At 40.5% G+C, this 27,332-nt stretch overlaps 1 protein-coding gene across 3 annotated transcripts in view; it reads right to left on the bottom strand.

Moving 5' to 3' along the window:
* The window catches only part of CRADD (CARD and death domain containing adaptor protein), a 99,865-nt gene that overhangs the window by 63,144 nt on the left and 9,389 nt on the right, over positions 1–27,332 (bottom strand). For 2 of the 3 annotated variants that reach the window (XM_089523964.1, XM_089523966.1), the window contains exons 1-2: positions 20,191–20,265; positions 16,862–17,160 (exon numbers count right to left, since the gene is read on the bottom strand). In XM_089523964.1, the coding sequence (XP_089380090.1) occupies positions 16,862–17,159 (298 nt within the window). In that variant the 5' untranslated portion in view covers position 17,160; positions 20,191–20,265. Of the gene's footprint in view, positions 1–16,861; positions 17,161–20,190; positions 20,266–27,332 lie in introns of those variants that run through there. The other variant, XM_089523965.1, reaches the window with a different exon arrangement.

The following is a 27,332-nucleotide window of genomic DNA, read 5'->3' on the forward strand; positions in this document are numbered from 1 at the left end:
AGCACATGAATGGGAGACCAAGGTCCAAAACACACTGTAGAAATAATCCAGTTTTAGACTGCTTTAACTGCTCTGGTTCAGTGCTAGGGAATCCTGGGAACTGTAGTTTATTGTGGCAGCAGAGCTCTCTGACAGAGAAGGCTAAATGTCTTGCAAAACACTTCTCTAGCCATTTCTACATACTCCAGTGTGATTCTATGGTCAATTTATGGTAGATGTTGACCACAGAGTTGTGCTAGAGGACCTAAAAATGCCTAGACAGGTGTTTGCTCAGGTTTTTAAAAAAGTGGTTTTTTATTTGCGGTTTTTCCACATTCACAGAGGTTTTGTGCCCCTAACCTCAGCAAATGTGGAGGGCCCACTGTAATATAAAAATATAAGAGTAACAATTAATGCTAACTGGTTTTACACTTTACACATCTCACATTTCTACATCCCATCTTCCCCTTGCCTAACACCTCCCTGTCTTCAAAAGTTCACAATAACTCATATAGAATTTTTAATTTTGAAATTTTTGCCCCACTAAAAAATTAACTGTTTATTTTCACTTTTTAAGAATCAAAATGGTTTAATAACTTTGATCAAAAAGACTATTAAAGTTTAGATATAAAAACATGGAGAAAATACCACACAAAATTACAGTAGAATATTTTGTGGCAAAGTTAATTTAGTTTAATTTTTGCTTAAATCAGTTAAAATATAAAACACCCAATTTCCATATTTGGGAAAAATAAGATGCTGATGCAGTCTGTGGTTTGTACAAATAAGTGGAAGAAAAATGGCCAAATTCAGAGGCTCTAGTTTCTCATTCAGTCCTCAAATATTACTAATGTGCTAATAATGCAACTGTTACTGTCAGTACTTTCTGCATTTAACTACCTCTGATCTCACTATCTATAATTCCACTACCCCAATTATATGTACATTGCTGTTGTGTGCCTTCAAATAATTTCCAACTTATGACTTATCATGGTGATTTCTTGGCAAGATTTGTTTAGAGGGGGTTTACCTCTGCCTTCCTCAAAAGCTGACAGAGTGCAGCTTGCCCAAGATCATCCAGTGCATGGCTGAGATTTGAACCCTGGTCTCCAGAGTCCTAGTCCAATGCTCAAACCACTACACCATGATGGTTATCAGTAATTATACCTACACAAAAACATAAACACACACACCCTTGAAAACACTCCATGTATCTGTGAATATATAGCCCATAAAATGTCATAATACATATTTCAGTATTTAAGGCATCCCAAGACACTCTCTCTCTCTCTCTCTCTCTCTCTCTCTCTCTCTCTGTGTGTGTGTGTGTGTGTATACACACACACACATGCACTTTCAGGTCGCCTGTCATCTTATGGTGATCCCATGAATTTCATAGGGTTTTCTTAACCAAGGAATACAAAGAAGTAATTTTTCCAATTCCTTCCTTTGAAAAATAGCTCCACAGTACCAAGTATTCATTGGCATTTTCCCATCCAAGCATTAACCAGGGCTGACCCTGCTTAGCTTCCAAGATCAGATTGAACTGATACCTGTAGGATATTTAAGCCTCTTTTGGAAATATCTCTTCACAAAATCATTATCTTCCATCAACATTGTTATCTTCTGTTAAGAATATAGAAAGAGAGACTGAAAGTGAACAGCTAAATTAATAGTGCACCAATCTGCACTACAGTAAGACAATTATTTATTTTCGTGTGCAATCATTTCTGCGCTAGCCCAAAGCAACTACTGCATCTTCATCTGAAGACACTGGGAAACACACAAATCACAACTTCTTTTTATACCATTTCAGTGTATGCAGCTGTGACATTATAAGCACTCCTGAGACAAGGAGAAAGTGTCAAGTACAGCATTACATTCTAAGGACATAAAATGCTCCAAGAATAATAAATATCTGAAATAAGAAACATACCTTATTTTTATGAAAGCTGCCCCTGTTGTCCCTAAATATACTTTATTATTTCATAATATTATTTCAAATATTATTTCATAATATTTGTAATAGTATTTAGCACTCTAAATGTTTCCATAGAGACAGGTGGGCAGCAGGACCTGCCCACGGGCACAAACAACCCAAGCAACTGATTGGAGTGGCATAGCTTTAGGGCCACCCACAAAACATCCTATAACCCAAGTGCCTTTCCATAAGGTTCTTCTGTTTTGCTACAGAAGGTCCTTGGATAAAATTCTAAGTCCATATGCAGCTACATCTATTCAGACTTGCTCCCCAACTTTCTAAAGATCTTGGATGCATTCCTGAGAGTGTGTGGTGCAAGCAAAACACTGCAGACATAATCCAGTTTGAGACTGCTTTAACTGCTCTGGCTCAATGCTAGGGAATTCTGGGAACTGTAGTTTTGTCAGACATTTAGCCTCCTGTGTCAGAGAGCTCTGGTTCCACAATAAACTACAATTCCCAGGATTCCCTAGCATTGAGCCAAGGTACTTAAAGTGGCATCATAGTGGATTATTTCTGCAGTGTGTTTTGGACCTTAGTCCATCTGTGGTGCATTGTTCATCTATGTCAAGGACAATATATCTTACTGGTCCATTCTTTAAAGTCTACAATTGTGTTATTAATCATTTATTTAGTGACCTTTGGACCAATTATTTTCAGCTTTTCTTATAAGTGTGCTAGAGATAGGAAACCACAACCCAACACACGAATATTTTGGAAATAGTTCAGCATCTTCACGACTGACGTGAAAGTCATGATGACCATGATTTTTTTTTAAAAAAATCAAAATTGGCCAATTTTTCACTTAACTGAACACATTGTGCTTTTGTGCAAGGAAGAGCAGCTAAAAGAATCAGCAAGTCTTCACAAACACTGAGAAACAAATGAACATTCTCAGCAGCTGGTAGAAATAAGCTAGCGGTCATACAGAAATATATAAACATTGGGCTTTATGAAGGAAAACATCCAGTTCGATGGGGGGGGGCATTCACTTGTGTTTTAGCACCACTGGCACTAACCACAGATTAAATAATAGTAGCAGTTACTGGAACAAATATCCATTGGTACACTTTGACCTGCTGAAGAATTTGGCACCAAGAATTTCCCCAAAGGCCACATAAAGAACAACAATAAAATTTAAAATAATGTCAGAACTTTTCAGCCTCACCTGCTGCTTAGTTAGACTATTAGAACAGGTGGTTGCTATGAATGTTTTCCCTTTTTCTTAGAAAGAGGAATATAATCTGCATGATAAATATTCATCTATTTTCTGGACAAATGCAGTGAAAGAACAAAACAAGAAACTGACAGCAGTTAACTACGGCTCTCTTCCAGTTTCTTCCAAAAGGATTACAGATGACTGCACAAGTCAATTTAGATTTTGGCATGAGCTTATTCCCTTGGAGCCAACTGTTTGGGTGAAAACTAGGAAGAAATGGAGAGCACTGGAAATGCATTACTAGGGAAACAAGGGTTTTACGGAAAATTACAGCCTGTTCTGAGATACATAAAACTAGGTTATGTAGTCTGTTCTGAAAGAAATATATGCAATGCTACAGAGGTAGAAGAGGAAACTTAAAATGCACTGGACAATGTTTGTGTATAAACTGTGTTGTAGCTGGCAGTAAGAAACTTTTTAGTAGAAGTCAAAGCTGATGTTTGTGTTTATCAGCAATACCATTTGAACTCCAGATTAAAATTTGAGGAACTGAGACAATATGTACTGAATGCATCTCTACGTCATACCTGATCCTGGGAGGTTACCCAGATCAGAGTTCAGGGATAAAGGAGACACACTGTGTGTGAAGGTTTATACTTGTTTTCAGAAAATCCACTATTCTTCTGAAACATTGGCCTGTTACAGACTGCCAAAATAAAGCTGCTTCGGGTTTCTTTGGAGGTATGCTGTTTAAATGATGCATGCATCCTAAGAATCCGAAAGCTGCACCAAAGCTGCACTCCAGTACTTAGGAATGGAGTATGGCTTTGGCACAACCTCCGGACTCTTAGGACCCATGCATCATTTAAACAGCCTACCCCAAAGCAGCTTTATTTTGGCAGCCTGTAACAGGCCTTACTCTACCATGAAGAGCCTCCTCCCCCACTAATTCTCTCCTGTGTTGTTAGTTCTTTAGTTGTTTTTGTTTGGTTGTTTTGAATAAAAGCAAGAATATTGAATTCTCATGCTTCTGGCTGTCTAAAGTGAGAGGTAAATGTGGACACAACTGCTTATTCCACACTTGTCAACAATCACTTTTCCAATAGCCTCAGGTGATTAAGAATCAATTCCAGATGGCCAAGCTAGGAAGTAACAAAATACTTGTAATATAAGTTGGTCCTTCCTAATATCTCAATTTTAGATCCACAGATGGTAATGTAAGTATGGAAGATCTAGTTGACTAATGAAAAGATTTTGTGGATTTCAAAGGGCCCTTTTACACTAGACAGTTCTAGCACTATGATTCCACTTTAAGTGCCATGGCCGCATCCTATGGATTCCTGAGATTTGTAGTTTCATGAGGCTCTAGAGATCCTGCTGGCTGAAAACTCTAAATATTCCTCCCTAAATTGCAGATTCCAGCATTCCATAGGATGGTTGAAGTGGAATCATAGTGTTATAATTGCATAGTTTGTTTCGATGGCCAGAATATTATTGGCCCAGCATTGAAAATTAAAGAATGATCCAACTAATGATGACTGCTATTGAAGACGTTAGGCACTATAGAGATGGATAAATTGACATGTTGTGGAAACGGCAAATCCTCTGAAGAAACAGAACAAGAATGGAATATATTCATTGGCTATTGTAAAAATAAATTGAGCTAAATAATAATGTTATAATAAGAAAAAGGACAAATTTTGTAAGCTACGGCAACTCACGAAAAAGTAAGAAATCATGATAAATTTGAAGCAACAAACAATAACAACTTTTGAAGAGAAGTAGTAAATGCATAAAGAACATTAGTCACACCAAACAGAAAGAAGTTTAGGGAGTTCAAGACAACACTACATACAACAAATTTTGTTTACTAGCAAACATAGAAGCAGAAATAATTGAAAGTATAAGCATAATCAAAGAATTAAATAGGTAAGTCTTTGGTAATGAAAATAATTATCTTAGTTTGTTAGTGACAGAAATATAGTTTTTGCTTAGTGTCAAAACGGTAGGTATACAGTGGGACCTTGGTATCCATGGTGGATCTGTTCCATACCCCCCATACCAAAAATGGCAGGACCTCAAGTCCCCTTGTCCCCCATCATGGCACATGCATGCGGTCATACCGCCATTAGGGACAACGTTATCTCCAAATACTATCCACATCCTCAGGATGAACAAATTGGAAATATCTATTATGACAGAACAATAGGGGCAAATGTTAGATGGATGAATCTGTATTAATTGTAGCATCCAAATCAGAGTGGATCCAAGTGATTTTATCTGCAAAGTGCTAGACTAATTGTTCACGACAGGCTTTCAAATGATCTAGATCCTTTTCTTGTGGGTCAGTATGTAAAAGACCTCTGATTACTATTAGGACTTTGGTAGTATTTATTCCATAAAAAGTGATGCATAATCAGCATATATCTTAAAATGCAACCATTTTCTTCTGATTTCTAGGCAAAGATTAGGAGTATTAGTCACCACAAATCCAGTGAATCTAACATTGGCCCCTACTTGTACTGATCTCTCACATGGCCTGAGATTATTCAAACAATCAACCATTGTATCTGCAATATAGCTGGACCTCTGTATCCGCAGAGGATCCATTCTGGACACCCCCACTGCCATGTGGATACCAAAATCCACATATGCTCAGATCCTGTTTTTCTTAATGGCAGTGTGCTTGCCATCTCTGGATGGTTAAATCTGTGGACAGCAAGTCCAGTGATATGGAGGGCAGACTGTATTTTAATAAAAATGTTGAACACCTATTTACAGAATGAAACTAATCCAGTCTGACACCACTTTAAATGCCATGGCTCAATGCTATGGAATTCTGGAATTTGTAGTTTTTTATGACATTTAGCCTCCTCTGTCAGAGCTCTGGTACCACGGGAAACTACCAATACCAGGATTACACAGCATGAAATCATGACAGTTAAAGCATGTCAAACTGCATTAATCCTGTAGTGTAGCAGCAGCCTCATACATGCTAGAGCTCCTGCATTTTCCCCACTCACAGGAGACCCCAAAACCAAAAGTACCTGTATGGGAAGGGTCCACTGTAATTTGAAAAATGGCAAACAAATTAATACGCATAGTCCTACAATGGCTGAGTTTGAACTGCACAGTTATCTTTCAACTTCATTTCTCCATCTATAATACAACAGCATTGATTGATTCCTTTTGAACCAGGTCGAGTTTTGAAACCCACCATCTCAAATACCTCAGATGGATATTTGTAATGGAATATACAGATCATATGGTTCACAGGCTATTGACTATTTATAGTCACAATCCTGCCTCAAACAAGATTGACATGGCTCCCAAGTCTTTATCACATTTAATGGGTATGTTTGGCTTCAATTTATTATTATTATTATTATTATTATTATTATTAACCTTTATTTATGAAGAGCTGTAAATTTACACAGCGCTGTACATACAATCTTTTTAATTAGATGGTTCCCTGCCCTTGGGCTTACAATCTAAAAAGACATGACACAAAAGGAGAAGGGAGTGGTGGAGGAAAAGGGAATTTACAACTCTATGAAGAGAGACCTTCAAGATATCCTGCCAACAGCCCTACTCAGGCTCTGTAAGATCAAGGTCAAGGTATACTTGATTGAATCAATCCATCTGTCACATGGTATTCCACTTATCCTACTGCCTCCCATGTTTCCAAGAATTATCATCATTTTCCAGTAGCATCTCATGATATGGCCAAAGAGAAATTGACTAATTTTGGCATCTAATGAAAGTTCAGGCTTGGTTTGCTCTTGGGCCCATTTAGTAATCATTTTGGCAGTGCATAGTATCCACAGAACTCTCCTCTATAACCACATTTCAAATGAGTTGATTCCCTTCCTATCAGCTTTCATTGCCCAGCTTTTACAACCATACATAGAAATCAGAAATATATAACACAGATGATCCTGAATCTTTTGAATCACTTTCTTCTAATTAAAATACTGAACTGTCAGAAAGAGGAGCAATGTTAGCTCAAAGGAAGAGGAATACTGTTAGCCCAAGTCAAGACTGCCGTGTATGTATGTGCCTTCAAGTCACCTGTTGACTGATGGCAACCCTATCAATTTCATTGTGTTTTCTTAGGCAAGGAATATGCAGAGGTAGTTTTGCAAATTCCTTCCTCTGAAACATAGCCTATAGCACCTGGTATTCATTGGCAATCTCATATCCCAGGGCCCTGCTTAGCTTTCAAGATCAGACAGGAAATGGTGCCTTTGGATAGGTATAAGACTGTCATAGTTATCACATTTTTTTTGTCTGAACAATCATACATACCATACAAAGAACCTTTTGTAGCATTTCCCCGATGAAGAATCCAAGGAAATTGTCGTTTATGGGATTTCATAAAAATCTGAGCCAGAAAGTGAAGCTTTATACCTTCCTTCCTCATGTAATTTAATATTAGAATAATCACAACCCCTTCCCCTCTGTGCCCGATATTTAATTTTTGGGGGTGGGGGTGGGGGTGGAGGAGCTTGAAAAAGTTAATGTGTGGACTACCCCAGCAGCATAGGGAAATTCTTTAAAAATTGACACTATGATTGCTAATCACATTGTTAATATCATATACGTACACTATTATGTTAACTAGTGCATTCAAATGAAATATGGGATTCACCTGCCTTACTTACTTCTCTCTAAACTTTAGTCATAGATAACCTTTAGCCATAGATAAAGTTAACTAAAGGAACTGGTCTGTCTTGTTTGTTTTACGCTAACCATCACAGGGACTAATCAAATTCAATGTACAAACATACTTCAGTTAAGAATGCTTCTGAAAAAAGAGATTTGTTTTTACAATGTCTTTTTATGCCACTTTCTTCCCCGTCATTTGTTTAGCTGGAGGGTTTTTTTAAAAGCATACTGGCATTTGGTAGTTGTGAAGGAGGACTGGAAAGATCTTTGATACTGGGTTGTAGAAGCATGTCTGCAGTAAATGATACAATAAAGCTGAAAAAGAGCACAATTCTACTCCAGCTAATCCTACTAAATCTGTATGTGCCTGTCTATAACAGGCAAGGTAAACCACAGCTGCCTTTCAGGATCTTTGACCAAGCATATGTGAACAGAAAAAAGAGGCAAAAGGGGTAAATTGATTAACCTACCCCGCCATCTCCCTCTGGCATGTTAGAAAAGCATAGATATGTATCTTTGGCCACCAAAACAGAAATCATAAGAAAAGTAAGGCTGGTGGGGGAAAAATCATCTTTCAAGTGATATCTAGAATGTTCAAAATGTTTTGTTTACTCATGGAAGGCTTACCTGGTTGTTTCATTTCAGATATGCATATCAGTAGTAGTTTTGAATAAAAAGTTGCTGAAACATTCTGAAGTGCTCTTATTTTTTGTTGTGCAAGAACCTATCACTATTCTTTCCATGTTCTTTTTACCTCTGCTACCAAATTTTCTGTTAAAGAAGTAAGGCCTAGGAACAGATCTACTTTGTCAATTGAGGTATATCAATAACTAAAAGCAACACTCTGCTCCCCTCATTACTAGTATCTCAAGAAGGACAGGCAAGAACCATTCTCCCCAGTAGTGTAGCCTCATTGTTTTTCCTTTCTTTAGCATGAAAGGACATTAATCAGGTAAGTGCCCACAGCAAAGTGAAGACAATATTAAAATTGTATCACCTTAGTATAAGGCCTTGTTAAATAAGTTTAGGGTTTGGGGACAGAACAGATAGAAGAAAAGGGAAGAAAAAAGTTCTGGAGAGAAGCAGAGTAGGAAAACATTCCACAGAAAGCTCAATTTCCTCCCATAGCACACATTTTCCACTTTACAGGAACACACATCATGATTGTAATAGCTTGCTGTTCCTAGAAAGAACTGTACTTTCCTGCCAACCACCATAGCTTTTCTTAGGAATCATAAATATTATACAGAGGCTTTTAGACAATTATGTCTTTGTCAGAACTGGCCATACTAGAAATAAATCTATTCTCAGGAAGTAATCCTACTGTGTAGTTGGTTAGTATTTGGCTTTTTATAGTCACAAGATAAAATGTATCCGCTTGATATCTCAAACAAGATGGAAACGGCTCAATGAGTTTTTAAAAAAGGCTGGTGTATATCCAGTGGAAGGGTGGGGGCATTATTAAGTCAGGAATTTCACACTTTTAAAAACAATTTTTTGATATTTAAACCATTATAAATGCTGAAGATTTTTTCAGACATTCCCTCTAGATTATGATCATGAAAACAGTATAGGATCAACCCAATCTCAATTCCAGTATTACTTCTATCATTTTAAATTCAAGTACTTCAACTAGGTAAGTTTAGTCTTAAACCAGCTAACCTAGGAAAATTCAACTGAATGGAACTCGCTTGGTTTGTGGGACTCTAAGTGACATGGAAATAAAAGCTTTAAAATGGGAACTTCCGAAAAATCTTCAGCATTTATAATGGTTTAAATTTTGTAATGTTATCTCTTATGTCAGTTATAGTTCAGATTATTTTTATTAAAGAGCAAAATTACTTCTGCATTTTGCTTTAAGAGAGTCAGCATGGTGTAGTGGTTTGAGTGTTGGTTCAATTCCCCACTTGACCATGAAAATCCATGTGGTGACCTTGGACGAGTCACACACTCTCAGCCCCAGAAAACCCCATGATAGCTTGTCTGGTCACCATAAATTGGAAACAACTTGAAGGCACAGAACAACAACGATGAGAACAACAACAACAGTGCCCTTAATGTGGTGGTCCTTAAAAAAACTTGCATCCTGACAGCAGGTGCAATAAATGAATCTCCTGATATTAGACTAAAGAGGAAAAGATGCTCCTCCAGTTCTCTGTATTTAGTTGTTTGTTTCCTGCCAGTATGCCAAGCCAATGGCCAGCTGTCCACATTTCCAGAAAAGTATTTTGCTGTGTCTGCATACATTCCTAGTATGCTAAAACAACTCCCCCCCAAAAAAAACCCTCCCTCCCAATAACCCTGTTTGCTAAACCTGAAAAAGGAGACATACTCTGAGCATATATGGATTTGCTAAATGTGATACAGAAGAAATACTCTGAGCACATACATTTCTTGCTTTAAAGCAACATAAACTACCATCACAACTGCAGGAATAAAGGGGAATTTACTGCCCTGAAGACAGGTGCATTTTCCTGGGTGTACCTATCATTTTGTCCGAGAAAAGGATAAGGCATTGTTAAATTAAAAATAATATAATAAAACATCTATAACAATATAAATGTCAAGTAAGAAAAGATGCTTCAGCAAACAACCAGCCCTGGTAAATGCTGGCATGTCCATGGAGGCACAGTGGTGTTGAGGTCTGCCCCATCAACTTCCTGTTTTTGAATGGTCATGCCAGGCTAGGGGTGGTCTTCAGGACCCTGGATTTCAGACCTGCATTGTGTTCTAAGAAACGTTATGTTTTTCTGAAACTCATCCATACACACACACACACACACGATTCCCAAAGGGAGCAAATGTTCCCACTGCACTAATAAGCGCTGTGTGTAATATGCTTTGCAAATATCACATGTGCTCAGCTAATGGCTTTGCACCAATGGTAATGTTTTCTCCATGCTGAAACACTCAGGGGAGTGTCCTCATATAACCTTTCAAGGAACAACACCACAAATACAAACAAGAGTGCTGTCCATAGTACCATCATCTCTTCTTTCTTATTCTTGTGCTTGTTTTCAATTCCATTTTCCCCTTGTGCTCGTTTTCAATTTCATTTTTTCCCTATGTGTGCAGATCTGGTGGCTCTCCATTTCCATCTTTTTTTTAAAAAAAAAACAGTGAAAGGCAAAACATCTGTTCTCCAGAGCAATGACATTACCATCGTTTCTGTACACGCATATAGTCTATCACACACATCCAGAAGCAGGACAGCAATACAGCAACTAGAATACAAACTGAAGATTAAAATGTATTTTGCCATCTCAAAAGGCTGTAGTATAAAAATTATGCAAAGGCAGGTTTACAGTTGAACTTAAAACAAAAATAATGACCACAGATGACTTATGTCCCCTTTCTTTCTAAGGTTTTGGAACAGGTTGTTTATTCGCGCTGTCTTGAGTTTCTTGAAACCAACTCCATCCTTGATCCCTTTCAGTCTGGTTTCCGCCCAAGGCATTCCACAGAGACAGCTCTCACTAAGATCTCGAATGACCTTTTACAGGCCAAGGCTAATGGCCTCTACTCTGTTCTCATCCTTCTCGATTTGTCTGCAGCCTTTGACACTGTTGATCACTGTCTTCTAGTGGATATACTTTCTGACCTTGGGTTCTCAGACTCTGTTCTCGACTGGTTTAGATCTTACTTGTCTGGCAGATCTTTTGCAGTAGTCACAGGTGGTCAGACTTCATCTCCTGTTCCCTTATCTGTTGGAGTTCCCCAGGGCTCTGTTCTGGGTCCCCTTCTGTTTTCTCTCTACACACTGTCCTTAGGAAAACTCATTAGCTCTTTTGGTTTTTCCTACCATCTCTATGCCGATGACACCCAGCTGTATCTTTCCGCCCCTGACCTTTCTCCAATGCTTCAACAGCAAGTCTCGTCCTGCCTCACAGCTGTCTTGCAGTGGATGTGCCATCGGCGTTTGAAGCTCAACATGTCCAAGACGGAGCTTCTTGTCTTTCCCCCTAAGCCCACCCTTCAACACTCTTTTTCTGTCTCTGTGGACAACATTTCTATTCAACCAGTCCAGCAAGCCTGCAGTCTTGGTTTTATCTTTGACTCTTCTCTGTCGTGTATCCCTCAGATCCAGACCACAGCCAAGGCTTGTAGATTCTTTCTGTACAATATTGCCAAAATCCGGCCTTATCTCTCCGCCTCTACTGCCAAGATCCTGGTCCATGCCCTAGTGATCTCCCGACTTGATTACTGTAACGTCCTCCTGGCTGGGCTTCCTCTTTCTCACCTCCATCCTTTAATCTCTGTTCAGCATTCAGCTGCACGCATTATCACTTCCACCCACCGCTCTTACCTCCTCTCTCCTGTGTTGGCATCCCTTCACTGGCTCCCCCTCCCTTTCCGCATTCAGTATAAGCTCCTGCTGTCGACACTTAAAGCTCTCCATGGACTGGCCCCTCTTTACTTATCAGACCTTCTTTCTCCTCACCTTCCCACCAGGGCCCTCCGTTCTGGTAGTCAAGGTCTGCTGTCCCAGCCCAGGATTTCCTCTGCCCCATCCCGGATTCGCCCCTTTTCACTTGCTGCCCCTCACTCCTGGAACCTTCTTCCCCCACAAGCAAGAGCCATCACTTCTTTAACTAGCTTCAAAACGGAGTTGAAAACCATCCTGTTCAGAGAAGCCTTCCCAGGCATTGCATAATTGTCGCTTACCATCTGATGTTCTTTTAGTGCCTGTTTATCAAACCATTTCCTGTATTGCTATGTACTGTATTTGTATTTCCTACTTGAGAGTATATATTTTCCCTGGATGAAGATTAACCTTCTATTTTGAAGCCAAGCCCTCCCTCCAGTCTATCTGCCTTGGTCCAGGCCTCGGAGGTAGAGAGGAACTGCTGGACCTCTTACCCTCCCCCTCCACCACTCCCTTCTCCTTCTGTGTCATGTCTTTTTAGATTGTAAGCCCGAGGGCAGGGAACCGTCTAACTAAAAAGATTGCATGTATAGCGCTGTGTAAATTTACAGCGCTTCATAAATAAAGGTTAATAATAATAATAATAATAATAATAATAATAATAATAATAATAAAATAGACAATGATGGCACTGAAATAGTTCATCATTTTCCATATCTTGGCTCAGTCATTAATCAGAATGGAGAACACAGTCAAGAAATCAGAAGACTAAGATTTGGAAAAGCAGCTATGAAGGAACTAGACAACATCCACAAGTGTAAAGATTGAATACTAACATTAGGATGGTCCATGTCATTGTATTTCCCATTTCTATGTATGGTTGTGAAAGCTGGACAGTGAAGAAAGATGATGGGACAAAATGAATTCATATTGGAGGTGTGCTATGTATACTGTGGACTGCTAAAACGACAAATAAATGAGAGCAAATCAAGCCTAAACTCTCCCTAGAAGTCAAAATGACAAAACAGAATGTCATATTTTGGAAATATTATTACAATACATGATTCACTAGAAATGACAACAATGCTTGGTAAGGTGGAAGGCAGCAGGAAAGAGGAAAATTGCATTCAATCAAGGAAGCCATAACTCTGAATCTACAAGATCTCAGCAGAGCAGCTGAGGACAAGGGGACTTGGAGGTCTCTCATTCATAGGGTTACCCTAAGTCACAGTTGACTTCATGGCAGTTAACAATAACAAAAACTGAGCATATATTATATCTAGAACCTGGAAAAGTACTTTTCGGAACTTAAACATTCTAGATTCCCCATTCTCACATGATCATACTGCCTGGGGATAGTGGAATTTGTTGTTAAACAGTAAATCTTCCAAGTTCTGATTATACAATTGGACAACACATAAAATGAGAACCATATTTTCCATTCTTTTGAGATGGAGTAACGGTCTGTAATTGGAAATGCCATATAGCAAACCACTAAAGTTTTCCAAGAACATAATTAACAGAAAACACTGTGTACACCATTTTATTAGAAGTATTCAGAATCTTAGTATAAGACTATTATACTCAGGGACTTACGCACTCGACTAAATGCAAGACAATATAATAATGACAAACTGAGAAAGCAAAATGTTAAAGACAGCTTCAAAAGTGAATTACACCAATGCAACTAAGATTATCAACATCTTTTAAGCAGACTTTAGAAAAGTTACTTTTCTGGACTACAGCTTCTACAACCCTCCAGCTAGCAGAGGGTTAGCAATCCAAAACTTCTGGGTGTTATAGTTCTAAGTGGTTTTTAAACTGTGTCCCCCCAGCTTTTCATGGTACATCTCATTACTTCCAAAACATATTCTTTTAACACCACTAAAGCTGGCCAAACACCAATGTTATGCTAACAGATTTGTCAAGATATCTCGTAGTCCAGTAGGACATGCCCTACCCCTGTGTACTCCAGACTATTTCCCACCTCTCCCGTTTTGAGGGCATATGGAGAGGTAGGAGGGAGAAAGAGGAATCACCCCTTCTCCTGGTTTCAATGGTGGAATTCGTTCCAATGGAATTAGAATGCAACTATAGTACACTGTTGGATTTCACGCTTTGTCATTCCATTTTATGAAATGAAATTGCAGAGCTACAGAAGAGTTATTATGTAAACTACAAGTGGGTCACTGCCATGCAGCCACTTTTCAGGTTAGCCAAGTGATTGAGAGCCATACTTTTTTGCTTTTGCCATAAAAAAAAATAAATCAGCTACATATAGATTTTGAATTAGCCAAAATTAATTTTTTAAAAAATCCTTCTTAAATCTAGAATTTATTTAAATATCCCTATTATTAATGAATAAAATCCCCAACTTGTGCTGGACTAATTATTATTAATTCATAAAATAATATATAAATGCATGTTAAATATAGTTGTACTTTAATTAATATGTTATTGACTATCGATAGTGAACTAAAAGGGACTAAAACTGACCATAATATTGAGTATATATAGTGCATATACTGTAGTTCCTTTTTCCTTTGCGCGCAATGCATTTTGGTAGTTTGCTGCTGATGTTTGGTGGTAAATTTCAAAGTCAATTATTTTAAGAATAAAAATCTTGGAGGCCCAAAAATGAAAGAGCTTGAAGCTATGTCCTTATGGCCCACACTTTGCCCACCCTAATGTACACACAATTTTCTGAGAAATATTATCAGCCCAACAGAGTGGTCCCTAATGATTAAGTCAAAACCATGGATTCTCAGCAGTGAATCTGTAGTTTTATCTCATATAGTTTTCAGAAACACAGTTCTGAATTTCTGAGTGTTGGATACTAATGAGGCAATTTGATGTAATGAATAGATTGCTTGGAATTGATCTGGCGTAGAAATACAGCTGTTTTCAAAAATTAGAAAAACTGCCAATGTTATCCTGATTGAAGGTCGTCCAATTTTTCTTGTTACTGACCAAAGAGAACAGATTGCATGCTGCAACCTAGAAAAGGTGGAATGATTGCCTAAAAAGGTTGGGGAGGTCATCCAAGCCAAACAAACAATCAAAAGGTACATTAAAAGGAATGTTGTTTTCAGAACATGGATTTACTGAATTTGGACAACAAGCTTCAGCTCCTTCAAAGCGCAGGTAAGGAGGATTTTGTGGCACTCTGAACATTGTATTATGAATTCTTTAGATAAAGGAGACAGCTTTACATTTTAAGATCTACTACAAGCCTAACTATTAAAGGGTATCCTCCAGCACTGGGAGAAGATAAGTTGTTATCTGTGCTGCTGCTGCACCATCACCACCACCAGAAGAAAATGAGCTCTCCCAAAGTGTGCCAAACCCTACTCCATTTCCATGAGGTCTCAGAAGATACAGCAGGAGGGGAAAGGTTCGTGGAATGATTGTAATGATTGATCCTTCCTCCTCTGTGGCCTGGAAGAATTATGAGTTATGGATTATGACAACAGGTTGAAGCCCTTCATAATTGACAAGATGACATTCTGGATCCGAAGTTAAAACAAAAAATGAGACAAGAAATTCCTGTAATTTAAGGCTTCTTCTAAGTGTGTGTGTGTATGTACAGATACACTGGCTCATAAAATACAAGCAAACACCAGTTAACAAAGCCTATGACAAAGAAGCTCCTTTTTACAAAGTTGTTTTGACCCTGTCCAGTCCCCCTTTTCTTCTTTGTCCTCTGTATAGCTAAACGTTTTTTTCAGCAGCATCAGCAGAGAGGATGGAGATAGAGGGCTAAAGAAACACATACTTCTGATGTTTGCAGAAGCATTTCTATAGTAAACAATAAAGCTTGAGCTGAGAAAAAACAGGATTCTCTTCCAGCTGATCCTACTGCAGCTATATGGCTCTGTCTATAAGAGGTCAAGAGACAAACAGCAGCTGCCTTTGGAATACTTTACTAAGCATGAGTGAAGAGCAAACAAAAACTAAAAAAAAAAAGGAAAAAAGGTGACAGCAGATAAACCTCACCAGAAATTTTAAAAGAAAAGAATAGAGCTATAAGTTTGGCCTCCAAAATGGAAATCATAAGGAAAGTGGAAGCTGGTGAGGGAAAAAAAGTAATCCTTAAGTACATTTTCTAAGAAACTTTCACATGGTCTCTGGAAAGCTCAACATGTTTTTATCTACTTATCCAAGGCTTACCTAACCTGGCTGTTTCAAGAACAGGAGTCTATCCCTATTCTTTTCATGTTATTTCTACCTCTGGTACCAAAATTTGTTAAAGAAATAATGCCCACAAATACATATAACTGAGGTATACCTGTAAAATCATGTTATTCCATGTTTAGCTACCTAACATTACATGCTCTCTTCTCTTCTGGATATTAGCAGAGATTACAGATTATTAACTTTCAGTTCTTCTATACTTTTAGGAAGCATAATTCAGCCAAGGTGAGTCTTCAGCCTTTGTTCTAATGCTATATATAAAGGGTCTAAGGCATATCCTTCATTAAATGGATATTTTTAAACAGGGTCTTTGGTTTACTTTTGTAACTATTTCTCAACTTCCAGTATCATCTGGGCCCACTACAGGAGTGTGAAACTTGTAGCCCATGAGATGGTTACGTGTTCTTGTGCAACAGAAGCACAAGAAGTTTGATTTGGTCCCAAGTCTATAACTGCAGTTTTTCAATCAAAAGCAAGACTGACATTCCCAAAGCATAAATAGTTTAAAACTTACCAGCAGGTGCCACTAATATAACTTCACTACGCTTTGCCTCAAGCTTGGCTTTCATCCATGGGAATTCCTGTAAAGATTCTAAAAAGGTCTCAAAAGCCTTTGGTCCTCTGGCAGGTAGGATGTCAAGAAGCATCATGGTTTTCCTCTGATGGGTGAGCTGGGCTCTTATTTCTTGCACATCATTTTCTGTTAGGATTCCTTCTTGGTAAAGGTACTGGATGACAAGGCCATCCACCAGCAGTTCTGCACATAACTCCAAGCGCAAAGAGCGCAGAACCTGCTTATCTCTGGCATCCATTCTAAGGAAGGAATAAAGAGAGTTTAAAGCCCTTTACTATTTATTTATTTATTTAATAACCTACTAGTCTCCCAAATGGGATTCAAAGTAGCTTACAACATAAACTTAAGTTTATCACAAGGGAGGCTTAGTGCCCAAACACCGTGCAAAAATGGAATTTAAATCCCAGAAAAATCCCACAAAAGCGGGATCATTTTTAGACACACCAAGGGCATTGAGCATTAATCTGACATTAAACCATACAGAAAGTGGACAAAATCGGCTGATTTTTACTTTTTTTTATCCACTTTCTATGCAGGTTAATGTCGGGTTAATGCTCAATTCCCTCGATATCATTTGAAGAAGATCCTGCTTTTGCGGGATTTTCCCAATTTAAATCCCATTTCTACATGGGATAAACTCTGTGTGATAAACTCAGAGAGACAGAGAGAGCAATTAAAACAGCATGACGTGTTTAATGCTGAATGCATTATAAAGCTAATTCTGACTTTAAAAACCAGCCACATAATTCTAGTGGTACAAAACCAATTTTTTCCCCTTCTAAGAAACCTTCTTCTTTTCTAATCCCTCTCACACACTTTCTCATATTTTTGCACCACAAACAGCTTGTTGTTGTGTGCTTTCAAGTCATTTCTGGGTTATGGCAACCCTATGATGGGGTTTTCTTATCAGAATGTGTTCGGATGAGGTTTGTCCTTGCCTTCTTCTGATGCTGAGAGTGTGTGGCCAAACAGGAATTCGAACCCTGGTCTTCCAGTGTTCTAGGCTGCATCTGCACTGCAGAAGTAATCCAATTTGATACCACTTTAACTGTCATGGCTCAGTGCTGTGCCATGTGGGAATTGTAGCCTTCTTCATCTGAGTGCTGGTGACACAACAAACTACAAATCCCTGAATAGCACTGAACCATGGCAGTTAAAGTGTTGTCAAACTGCATTAATTCTGCAGTGCAGATGCAGCTGCAGCCAGATTCACTGTCTCCCTGCATTAATCATATCCAGATTGGATTATTCTAATACACTTGTAACATGCCCAGAAATGCCAGATAGTTCTTGCTGTTCTAACAAGAGTTTGAAGGATTCCCAAACTTTGGTCCTCCAAGTGTTTTGGACTTCAGCTCCTAAAAGCCTCAGCCAACTTTTTCAACAGTCAGGAATTCTGGGAGCTGAAGTCCAAAAGATCTGGAGGACCAAAGTCTGGGAATCACCATATGAACTTCAGCAGTTCTTGGTTTATTTCTGACTCTAATTTAAGTGCTGGTTATCACTTTTAAAACCCTAAATAGTTTGAGATCAGGGTTCACCAATGACCACTTCTCCCCAGCAGAGTCTGTTTACACATCTGGATCTTCAGTGAAGGTCTTGCTCCATTTTCCATCACTATCAGGTTCTGGCTGGTGACTACTTTAGACACTTTTCTCATCGAAGGAGCTTCTGTGTATTATAAAAACTTCTGTGTATTATAAATACTTTCTGTGGAGAGCTGATTTTATTCCTCTTTTTCCTGCAATTGTCATTTGTTGAGTGTGATGCTGCTTGGAAACCCACTGGGTGACCCTGGCTGTATCACACTCTCTCAGCCTCAGAGGATGGCAATGGCAAACCCTCTCTGAAGAAACTTGCCAAGAAAACCCTATATGACAGGTAAGTTAGAAATGACCTGAAGGCACACAACAACAACAAACTGCCAAGGACTTTAAGATCATGTGGACAAGTTACACTCTCTCAGCCTCAGAGGATGGCAATGGCAAACCCCCTCTGAAGAAACCTGCCCAGAAAATCCTATGGAGTTTATCACACTGGGGCTCATTTCGGCATTAAAGAGAGATTAAAGCGCATTTAAAGCATCCCGCAAATAAAGCGAAAATGGCAAACGATTGCACGCATGGTTATCACACACAAATTGCACAAATAAAGTTATATTGGAAATGCACTGCCGCTGAAATCCCGAAAGTAAAAAGATGTGTGTTAATGCTTCTTTGTGACCACTTCAATGGCGGGTTTTGTGCGATGTTGTGTGAAATCGTTTCGCATAATTACACAATTTCCCTGGGATATTCACAGAATAAACTCCCGATCTCTTTCATGTGATAAACTCCTATGGTAGGTTCATCTTAGGGTCACTTTATGCCAGATATGACTTGAAGGCACACAACAACAACAACAACAACAAACCCCCAAGGCTTTTAAGATCCTGTGAGTGTGTCCCTTTTTCATTCACTTTCAACTAAATTAGTACAGTATTCTCCCCCCTATTTTAAACTAAATTAGTATTAGTTGAGACAGAAGCTCAAGCAAAACAAAGAACTCCCAGCATGGCTTCCAAAGAAGAAATTAAACCAATCTATCTAGAAACAACATTAAATATTAAAAACAGGAAAAGGGGGTTAAAACCCAGTAACAAATATTTTTAAAGCCTTGGAAAATATACAGAAACTCATGCATTCTATTTTTCTTCTTTTCCAGACAATATTACAGAGAGAGATTGAGAGAAATTCAAACAAAATGAATGCTCACTGCCTATTTGCATCCATGCAAAAGGAGGAGAAAACCCCTTTCATTGATGGGACTTAAATAATCTGTATTTTCTTCTATAGCTTCTATATTTTCTTTTTAAATTGACTATAATATAATATAATATAATAAATATAATATAATATAATATAATATAATATAATATAATATAATATAATAATATTTATTTATACCCTGTTTTTCAGCCAAAAGACTATCAGAGCTGTTTACAAATTGTTAATTAGACATTTCCCTGCCATGTATATATATTATACATATATTATATGTATAATAATATAATATAATATAATATAATATAATATAATATAATATAATAAATATAGGGAAAAGTGAACATGGCAAAGAAAGGAGACAGTGCAGAAAAGCTTTCAGAGGAGGAGCTTTTAAAAAGACATGGAGGGAGGTGGGGGGAAGGAAGAAAGGAACTTCTCCAAAAGGAACTTTGCCCAACGCAAAAAAGAGGAATAAAATAAAGTATCTTCCATGGAAATACTCACAAAATGTATCATTTATTTTTGCAAACCCTGGAGGCAACTGGGCTCCATCTTTGTTAAAGGCAAAACAACAGCAACCTCTGAACAGGAAGTGATCTCCTCCCATTTTTCTTAAGGGCAAAAGCTAAAGGAGGGAGGGTGCATCCGCATTGCAAGAAATAATCCGTTTTGACACCGTTTTAACTGCTGCGGGCCCCTGCGATGGAATTCTGGGAATTGTAGTTTGTTGGGGGCGCCCCCAACAAACTACAATTCCCAGAATTCCATCGCAGGGGCCCCGCAGCAGTTAAAACGGTGTCAAAACGGATTATTTCTGCAGTGCAGATGCATCCTGGAGTCATACATAGAAAGGAGACAAAATATAGTTTGTTGCTTTGGAAGTCCCTGCTTAGTTCTGACGCCATTTTGTTCACTATAAACGTGACAATAAATAAATAAACAGGAATAAACTAGTGAATAAACCTGTTCACTATAAACTTATTAAAAAAATAAACAGGAACAACAAATAAAAAGGAATAAACGTTGTGGGTTTAAAGGTTGTTATAGCCTTGTTTGTTGTTGTTGTTGTGTGCCTTCAAGTTGTTTTAATTCCCACTTATATGGCAACTTTTTACGAGGGTTTTCTTGTCACATATTTGTTCAAAGGTTTTTTTTTTAACTTTTGCCTTCCTCTGAGGCTGAGAGAGTGTCCTCCAATGTGTCCTCCATTTCAGCCTTCTGTCCAGGAGGAATTCCAAAAAAAGCCCTCCATTTTGAGCATGACTAAGAAACTCGAATGTATGAGTATTTGTTAGTGTTTGTTTGGCAGTGTCCTACATTTTTTTCCTCAAAGGCCCTACATTTCACGGCGCCTTACAGTTAGTAGCATCCAATATAGCATTGCAATTCAGTGGAGCATCCAGGACATATTAAGTACAGAGGAATAACACCTTTAATTACTTTGTATATCTATATTAAATCCAAAACACCGATATGTTTTTGTATATATACTTTTTATAGGAATTGATGGCCTGACTCACTCCTTACTTATGCTGGATGCAAACAGACAAATTGTTGGGCTGTTACGACAGGTATAACTGCAAAATAATTACTTTACAATATGGTCTTCATTATTTTGCTATAAACATACTAGTGGTATCACATTTCCCCCCATCTTTTTAGCTCATTTTTCCACTGAGGAAGAAGTGTAGTCGAAACGTTTTTGGTTTTATTTGGTTTCGTTGTCATTTTATACATATATGTACATGTCATCTGGAAGTGCTTATATTGATGTCTATGTATGCACTTTGAATATGAGACATTTTTATACTTTGTATGCCACCTGGGATTTATAGTTTTCAGCCTCCCATGCATTTTGGCAGAATCTTTATTTTATACTTTGAATGTAAACAGACATTATATATACATACTACTTGTTGTTTCCATCCTTTGGCAAAGCACATTGCCTAGAATACGCATGGTTTCCCTGGATGTTAGAGAATCACTGTTACTGTACTTATTGAATACTTAAGATAATAAACCTTTGTAATGTATTTTTTTGTTATTTTTTTTCCCTCTAGACCTTTTTGTTTGCCATTTTGTTCTTTTGGTTTAGGAAAACACATTTATACTTGGCCAAGGTCACTGAGTGGGTTTCTATGCCAGAGGAAATTAAAATGCTGGGAGGTCTAGTCCAACACTAAATCACTACACCAAGTTGGCTCTTCTTCTATTGTATGTTGCTGTTATAAGCTGGGTGCCTACAAGTCATTTCTGACTTAGAATCAAAGAATCATAGAGTTGGAAGAGACCACAAGGGCCATCCAGTCCAACCCCATTCTGCCATGCAGGAACTCTCAGTCACAGCATCCCTGACAGATGGCCATCCAGCCTCTGCTTAAAGACCTCCAAGGAGGGAGACTGTGCTCCACTGTCAAACAGCTCTTACTGTCAAGAAGTTCTTCCTAATGTTGAGATGGAATCTTTTCCTGGAGCTTGTATCCATTGCTCCAGGTCCTAGTCTCTGGAGCAGAGGAAAACAAGCTTGCTCCCTCCTCAATATGACCTTCCTTCAAGTATTTAAACAGGGCTATCATATCACCTCTTAACCTTCTCTTCTCCAGGCTAAACATCCCCAGCTCCCTAAGTCATTCCTCATAGGACATGGTTTCCAGACCCTTCAAGATTTTAGGTGGCCCTTTTTTATTTGTCATGTGCCTTCAAGTCGTTCCCGACTCATGGAGACCCTATCACAGGTTTTTCTTGGCATGGTTTGTTTTTAGAGGAAGTGTGCCATTGCCATCCCCTGAGGCTGAGAGAGTGTGACTTGCCCAAGGTCATCCAGTGGGTTTCCATGGCTGAGCTGGGAACCGTAAGATGAACCTATTATGGGCTGTTTTTTTGGGGGGGAGCAAGATTTGTTCAAAGGGGTTTGCCTTTTTCTTGATTTCCTGCATGGCAGGGGTTGGACTGGATGGCCCTTGTGGTCTCTTCCAACTCTATGATTCTATGATTCTGGAGTTGAGAGAGTGAATGAAAGGGATGAAATGTGATGATGGGAATTCTCAGATCAGCATCTTTTTTCTCAGATGTCAAGTTTAAAATGGTGGTGGAGGGAGGTTTGATGCAGGTAAAGGCCACACTCTTTGCTGGCCCTGAGGCATTTGGGAAAGGAAACACAAAAAGAAAAGGAAGGCAGTAAACCTTTCCTCCATTAAGGCAACTTTTTAAAGCCTCATCCTGCCCAGACAGGTAGCTAGGGGTTGTGTGTGCATTGGTCCTAACCCAGGAAAAATGCTGCACATATGTATCTACACACACACACATATCCATAAATAAAATTTATAATTTATTAAAGCACACACAACTGGGTTTTTAATAAATCTCACACACACACACACACACACACACACAGCTTTTCTCCTGGTTTGGGGCCCAAGGCAGCTCATAAAAGAATAAGATAAAAACAATACAATTGTAAAACACAGTTAAAATGCTCACACTAAAATACATGTTTTTTTTAAAAAAATAAGACAATTAAAAAGCATACAAAAGTTGAAATAATAAAGCATCCTTCCCTCCCATAAGAAGCCTCCCTGCAAGCTCCAGGATTGCATAAAAATAACATTTCCAAACCCAGGTTACAATAGTCACACTGCATTGTCACCAGGAGTCCTGATTGTGCAGTGGTTAAATGCCTGCACTGCAGCCAGTTCAATACCAGCCAGGGGCTCTGGGTCGACTCAGCCTGGTATCCTTCCAAGATCGCTAAAATGAGTACCCAGCTTGTTGGGGGCAGTCAGCTTATACTTAGTACATTGTCAATTTTTATTGATTAGTTCGTAGGCCATCTCAAAGTACTACAATACAAAATACAAAATAGATAAAATTGTATATATGTCTATATAAAACTCTGTAAAACTCTAAATAAGAGTTATATAAGAGAACATAAGAGTAAAATATATGGGAATAAGAATAAAAATATAATAAAACTACAGTCCGCCCTTCCCTTACGCAGGGGGTCCATTCCGGACCCCCCACGTAAAGGAAAAAACGCAGATGATCAAGCTCCATTCAAATGAATGGGGCTCGTGCTCATGGAGGTGCAGCGGCAGCCCACGGGGTGCATGCCACAGGAGCGTGCGCCATTGTTTCCTTCTGGTGCGCGCCTCCCTTATTTCCGTTGCGGCTTCCAGCGTATGCTGGAAGCTGCGTAAAATGCGCCCGCGTATAACACAGGCGCACTGTATATAGATACAAAACTATATAGATACAAAACTAATAAATCACTCTATAAGACTGTGTAAAAGGTGAAAAAAGATATATGGGTAGATAAAAATAATAATAATACAAAAGTACATTGGTAAGCAATATAGAAATGTACTTGCCATTGTTGTTGCTATTGTCCACTGCTAATAAAGTAGGTTGGTGATGAGACTAAATCTGAGACACTAAAGTTTAACATCACCCCACACTGTTTTTAACACAATGTAAATGATGCTGAATGAATGTAGCTTACAACACTCTTGGGATGTATGTTTACAATGCTCCTGGGGTGCTCTTTTTGTTCATTTTGCAGGCTTAGGGTGACACAGGCTGAGAATAGGTTGGTAGTTTAGTCCAGTGTAGTTTATATCTTTCTTGGGAGCAGTACAGTCACACCATAAAATGAAATATTTTGATACAACGGGGCCAATTTTGTCACATCATAGATGTGGGAAAGTCACGTCATTTCCTATTCCACTGCCCACGGACTGGGGAGCACCGCAGCGGGACTCTTTGTTTTGGCTGCTTTGGCCTCAGGCGGCAGCCGGGGAGCAGGCCCCTTTAAGACTCTGGGGGGAAGGCTAGGAGTGAGAGCTCGCCAGGTGAGAGCGGCGAGCTCATAAGCCGGACGCCGGACCTCCTCGCCACGCCCCCTTTTGCCTCCTCGCCGGACCCCGCAGCCAAGCCGCGCTTTGCCGGGCGGCCTCCTCCCAGGGTGTTGGAGGTGCGCATCTGCGCACCGCCCCGGGAGTGCCGCCAACGGACTGGGGAGCACCGCAGCGGGACTCCGCAGCTGCGCAGCTGCGCAGCTGCGCAGCTTTTACGGGGCCGGGAGGCTGTGGGTTAGCGCGGAGCAGAGGATGCCTGTGGTGGCTTACCTCTGCTCCTTAAGTTGTTGGAGTGGGGTGGGGGGAGGACATGGACACGGGGGATGTAGGGGCTGGGGAGGAAGGGAATAACATCACCTTGAGCGGAGCTCCTATTGAGGTTGTGTGGGGCAGGGGGAGATATGGCGGTGGGAGGAGGGACTTGCGTTCCAGGGGAAGGCGAGATCGATGCTTTATATCTATCTCCCCTTCCGGTCCCCCTCCCAACCTAAGGGACCTGAGGGTCACTCCAACCGTACCACAAACCCTGTCGCTGCTCCTGTGCAATGCCAGATCGATTAACAACAAGACCCACATCCTCCATGACCTGTTGGAGGACCGTAGCTGCGATCTGGCTTGCATTACCGAGACCTGGCTGGGGCCTGAAGGGGATGCTGTGTGGGCTCAGGCCCTGCCTGCCGGGTTCTCGGTGAAGGACCAGCCCAGGTTAGGTGGGCGGGGGTGTGTGTGGCCTTGATACATAGGAACACCGTGTCCCTCACCAGGAACCACATCCGACAGACGTCCTATTTTGAGTGTATTTACCTGACCCTAAAGGCGAGGGATAGTCTAGGGATTCTGTTGGTGTATCGGCCACCCCGTGCGCTAACGGACTCCCTTAACGAGCTGACACAGCTGGTCGCTGAGCTGATGCTGGAAACGCCCAGGCTACTTGTCCTGGGCGACTTCAACATCTCCCTCACGGCCAGCTATATTCCACCCGGTGCAGCTCGCGAATTCATGGATACCATGGCGGCCATGGGCCTGTCCCAGCTGATTATGGGTCCTACGCATTGTGCGGGTAATACCCTAGATTTGGTCTTCTGTTCTGATGTGGAAAATCCGTGGGCGGAAATAGGTAATATTTCCCCCCTGCCATGGACGGATCATTTCCTGATTGAGGCGAACATCAAGGTCTCTACCCAGATCCCTCCTGGGGGTGGCGGACCTATTAGGATGGTCCACCCTCGAAGGCTAATGGAACCCAAAAGGTTCCAGGAAGCCCTAGAGGGAATGGTTGGAAGTGATGGCCACTCTGTTGATGCCCTGACTGGTATCTGGAATACCGGTCTTTCGAGGGCTATACACAGGATCGCTCCCAAGCGCCCTCTCAGACCCGCTTCCAAACGGAAGCCCTGGTATACGGAAGATCTCTGGGCAAGGAAGCAGGAGCTGCGACGGCTAGAGTATCGTTGGCGGAAACACCTTCGCTTAGACAACAAGACTCTCCTAGCCCAACGGTTAGAGGACTACGGAGAGGCGATACGAGCAGCAAAGAACTTGTTCTATGGTGCTCGTATCGCGTCCGTGGAGTCGCGGCCAGCAGAGTTGTTCAGGGTAGTCAGGGAGCTAACTCAGCTCCCTCCTGCCCTGAACCAGATCCTTGAACCTTCTAAGGCCTGCTGTGACCAATTTAACAACTTCTTCGCGGATAAAACTTCTCGGATAAGCGAAGATCTTAACGCTGACATTCAGGCAGAACCTAGGGTAGAGGCATCCAGAGCCTCCGTGGACTCTGTTAAACTGGATCGGTTTGAGTTGGTAAGTACCGATGATGTGGACAAGATCCTCGGAAGTGTTCGGAAGACAACCTGCTCTCTCGATCCCTGTCCCTCGTGGCTAGCAGCCCAGGGGGGACCGGCAGTAACTTTGTTGCTGCAACGGATTATTAACACATCTCTGGGGGAAGGGCAATTTCCATCTAAATTAAAATTGGCCATTGTGAAACCTTTATTGAAAAAGCCCTCCCTCGACCCCCTGGTACATAATAATTATCGGCCAGTGTCACTGCTGCCATTTCTGGGAAAGGTGATCGAGAGGGCGGTTGCAATCCAGCTTCAGGCGGTCTTGGACGAAACGGATTATCTGGACCCATTTCAAACTGGCTTTCGGGCGGGTTACGGGGTTGAGACGGCCATGGTCGCCTTGGTCGATGATCTCCGTCTGGGCATTGACAGGGGAAGCGTGACCCTGTTGGTGCTCTTGGACATCTCAGCGGCTTTCGATACCATAGACCATGGTATCCTTCTGGGGCGCCTGGCAGAGGTGGGAATCGGGGGCACTGCGCTCCAGTGGTTCCGGTCCTACCTCTCCGGGAGGTCCCAGATGGTGCAGCTGGGAGACGTGTGCTCCGATGAGAGGGCCCTTAAAACTGGGGTCCCTCATGGAGCCATTCTGTCTCCCATGCTATTTAACATTTACATGAAACCGCTGGGAGAGATCATCCGGAGACATGGGGCGCGGGGTTATCAGTACGCTGATGACACCCAAATAATTTTCTCTATGTCTCCGACTGATGCAGTGACCGAGGATGGCGTCTCTCCTCTCGTGGCCTGTCTGGAGTCAGTAATGGGCTGGATGAGGGAAAACCGACTCAAGCTGAATCCAGAGAAAACGGAGGTACTGGTGATAGGTTCCCCTGGCCCAGGAATGGCGGTGGTTCCACCTGTCCTGAACGGGGTCACGCTCCCTGTGAAGGACTCCGTGCGCAGTCTGGGGGTGCTTCTTGACTCGTCCCTTCACCTGACTGCCCAG

The sequence above is a fragment of the Sceloporus occidentalis genome, unplaced genomic scaffold (genome assembly GCF_023333645.1).
Source record: "Sceloporus occidentalis isolate IW3139 unplaced genomic scaffold, rSceOcc1.0.p SCAF_5, whole genome shotgun sequence".
Taxonomy (NCBI): Eukaryota; Metazoa; Chordata; class Lepidosauria; order Squamata; family Phrynosomatidae; genus Sceloporus; species Sceloporus occidentalis.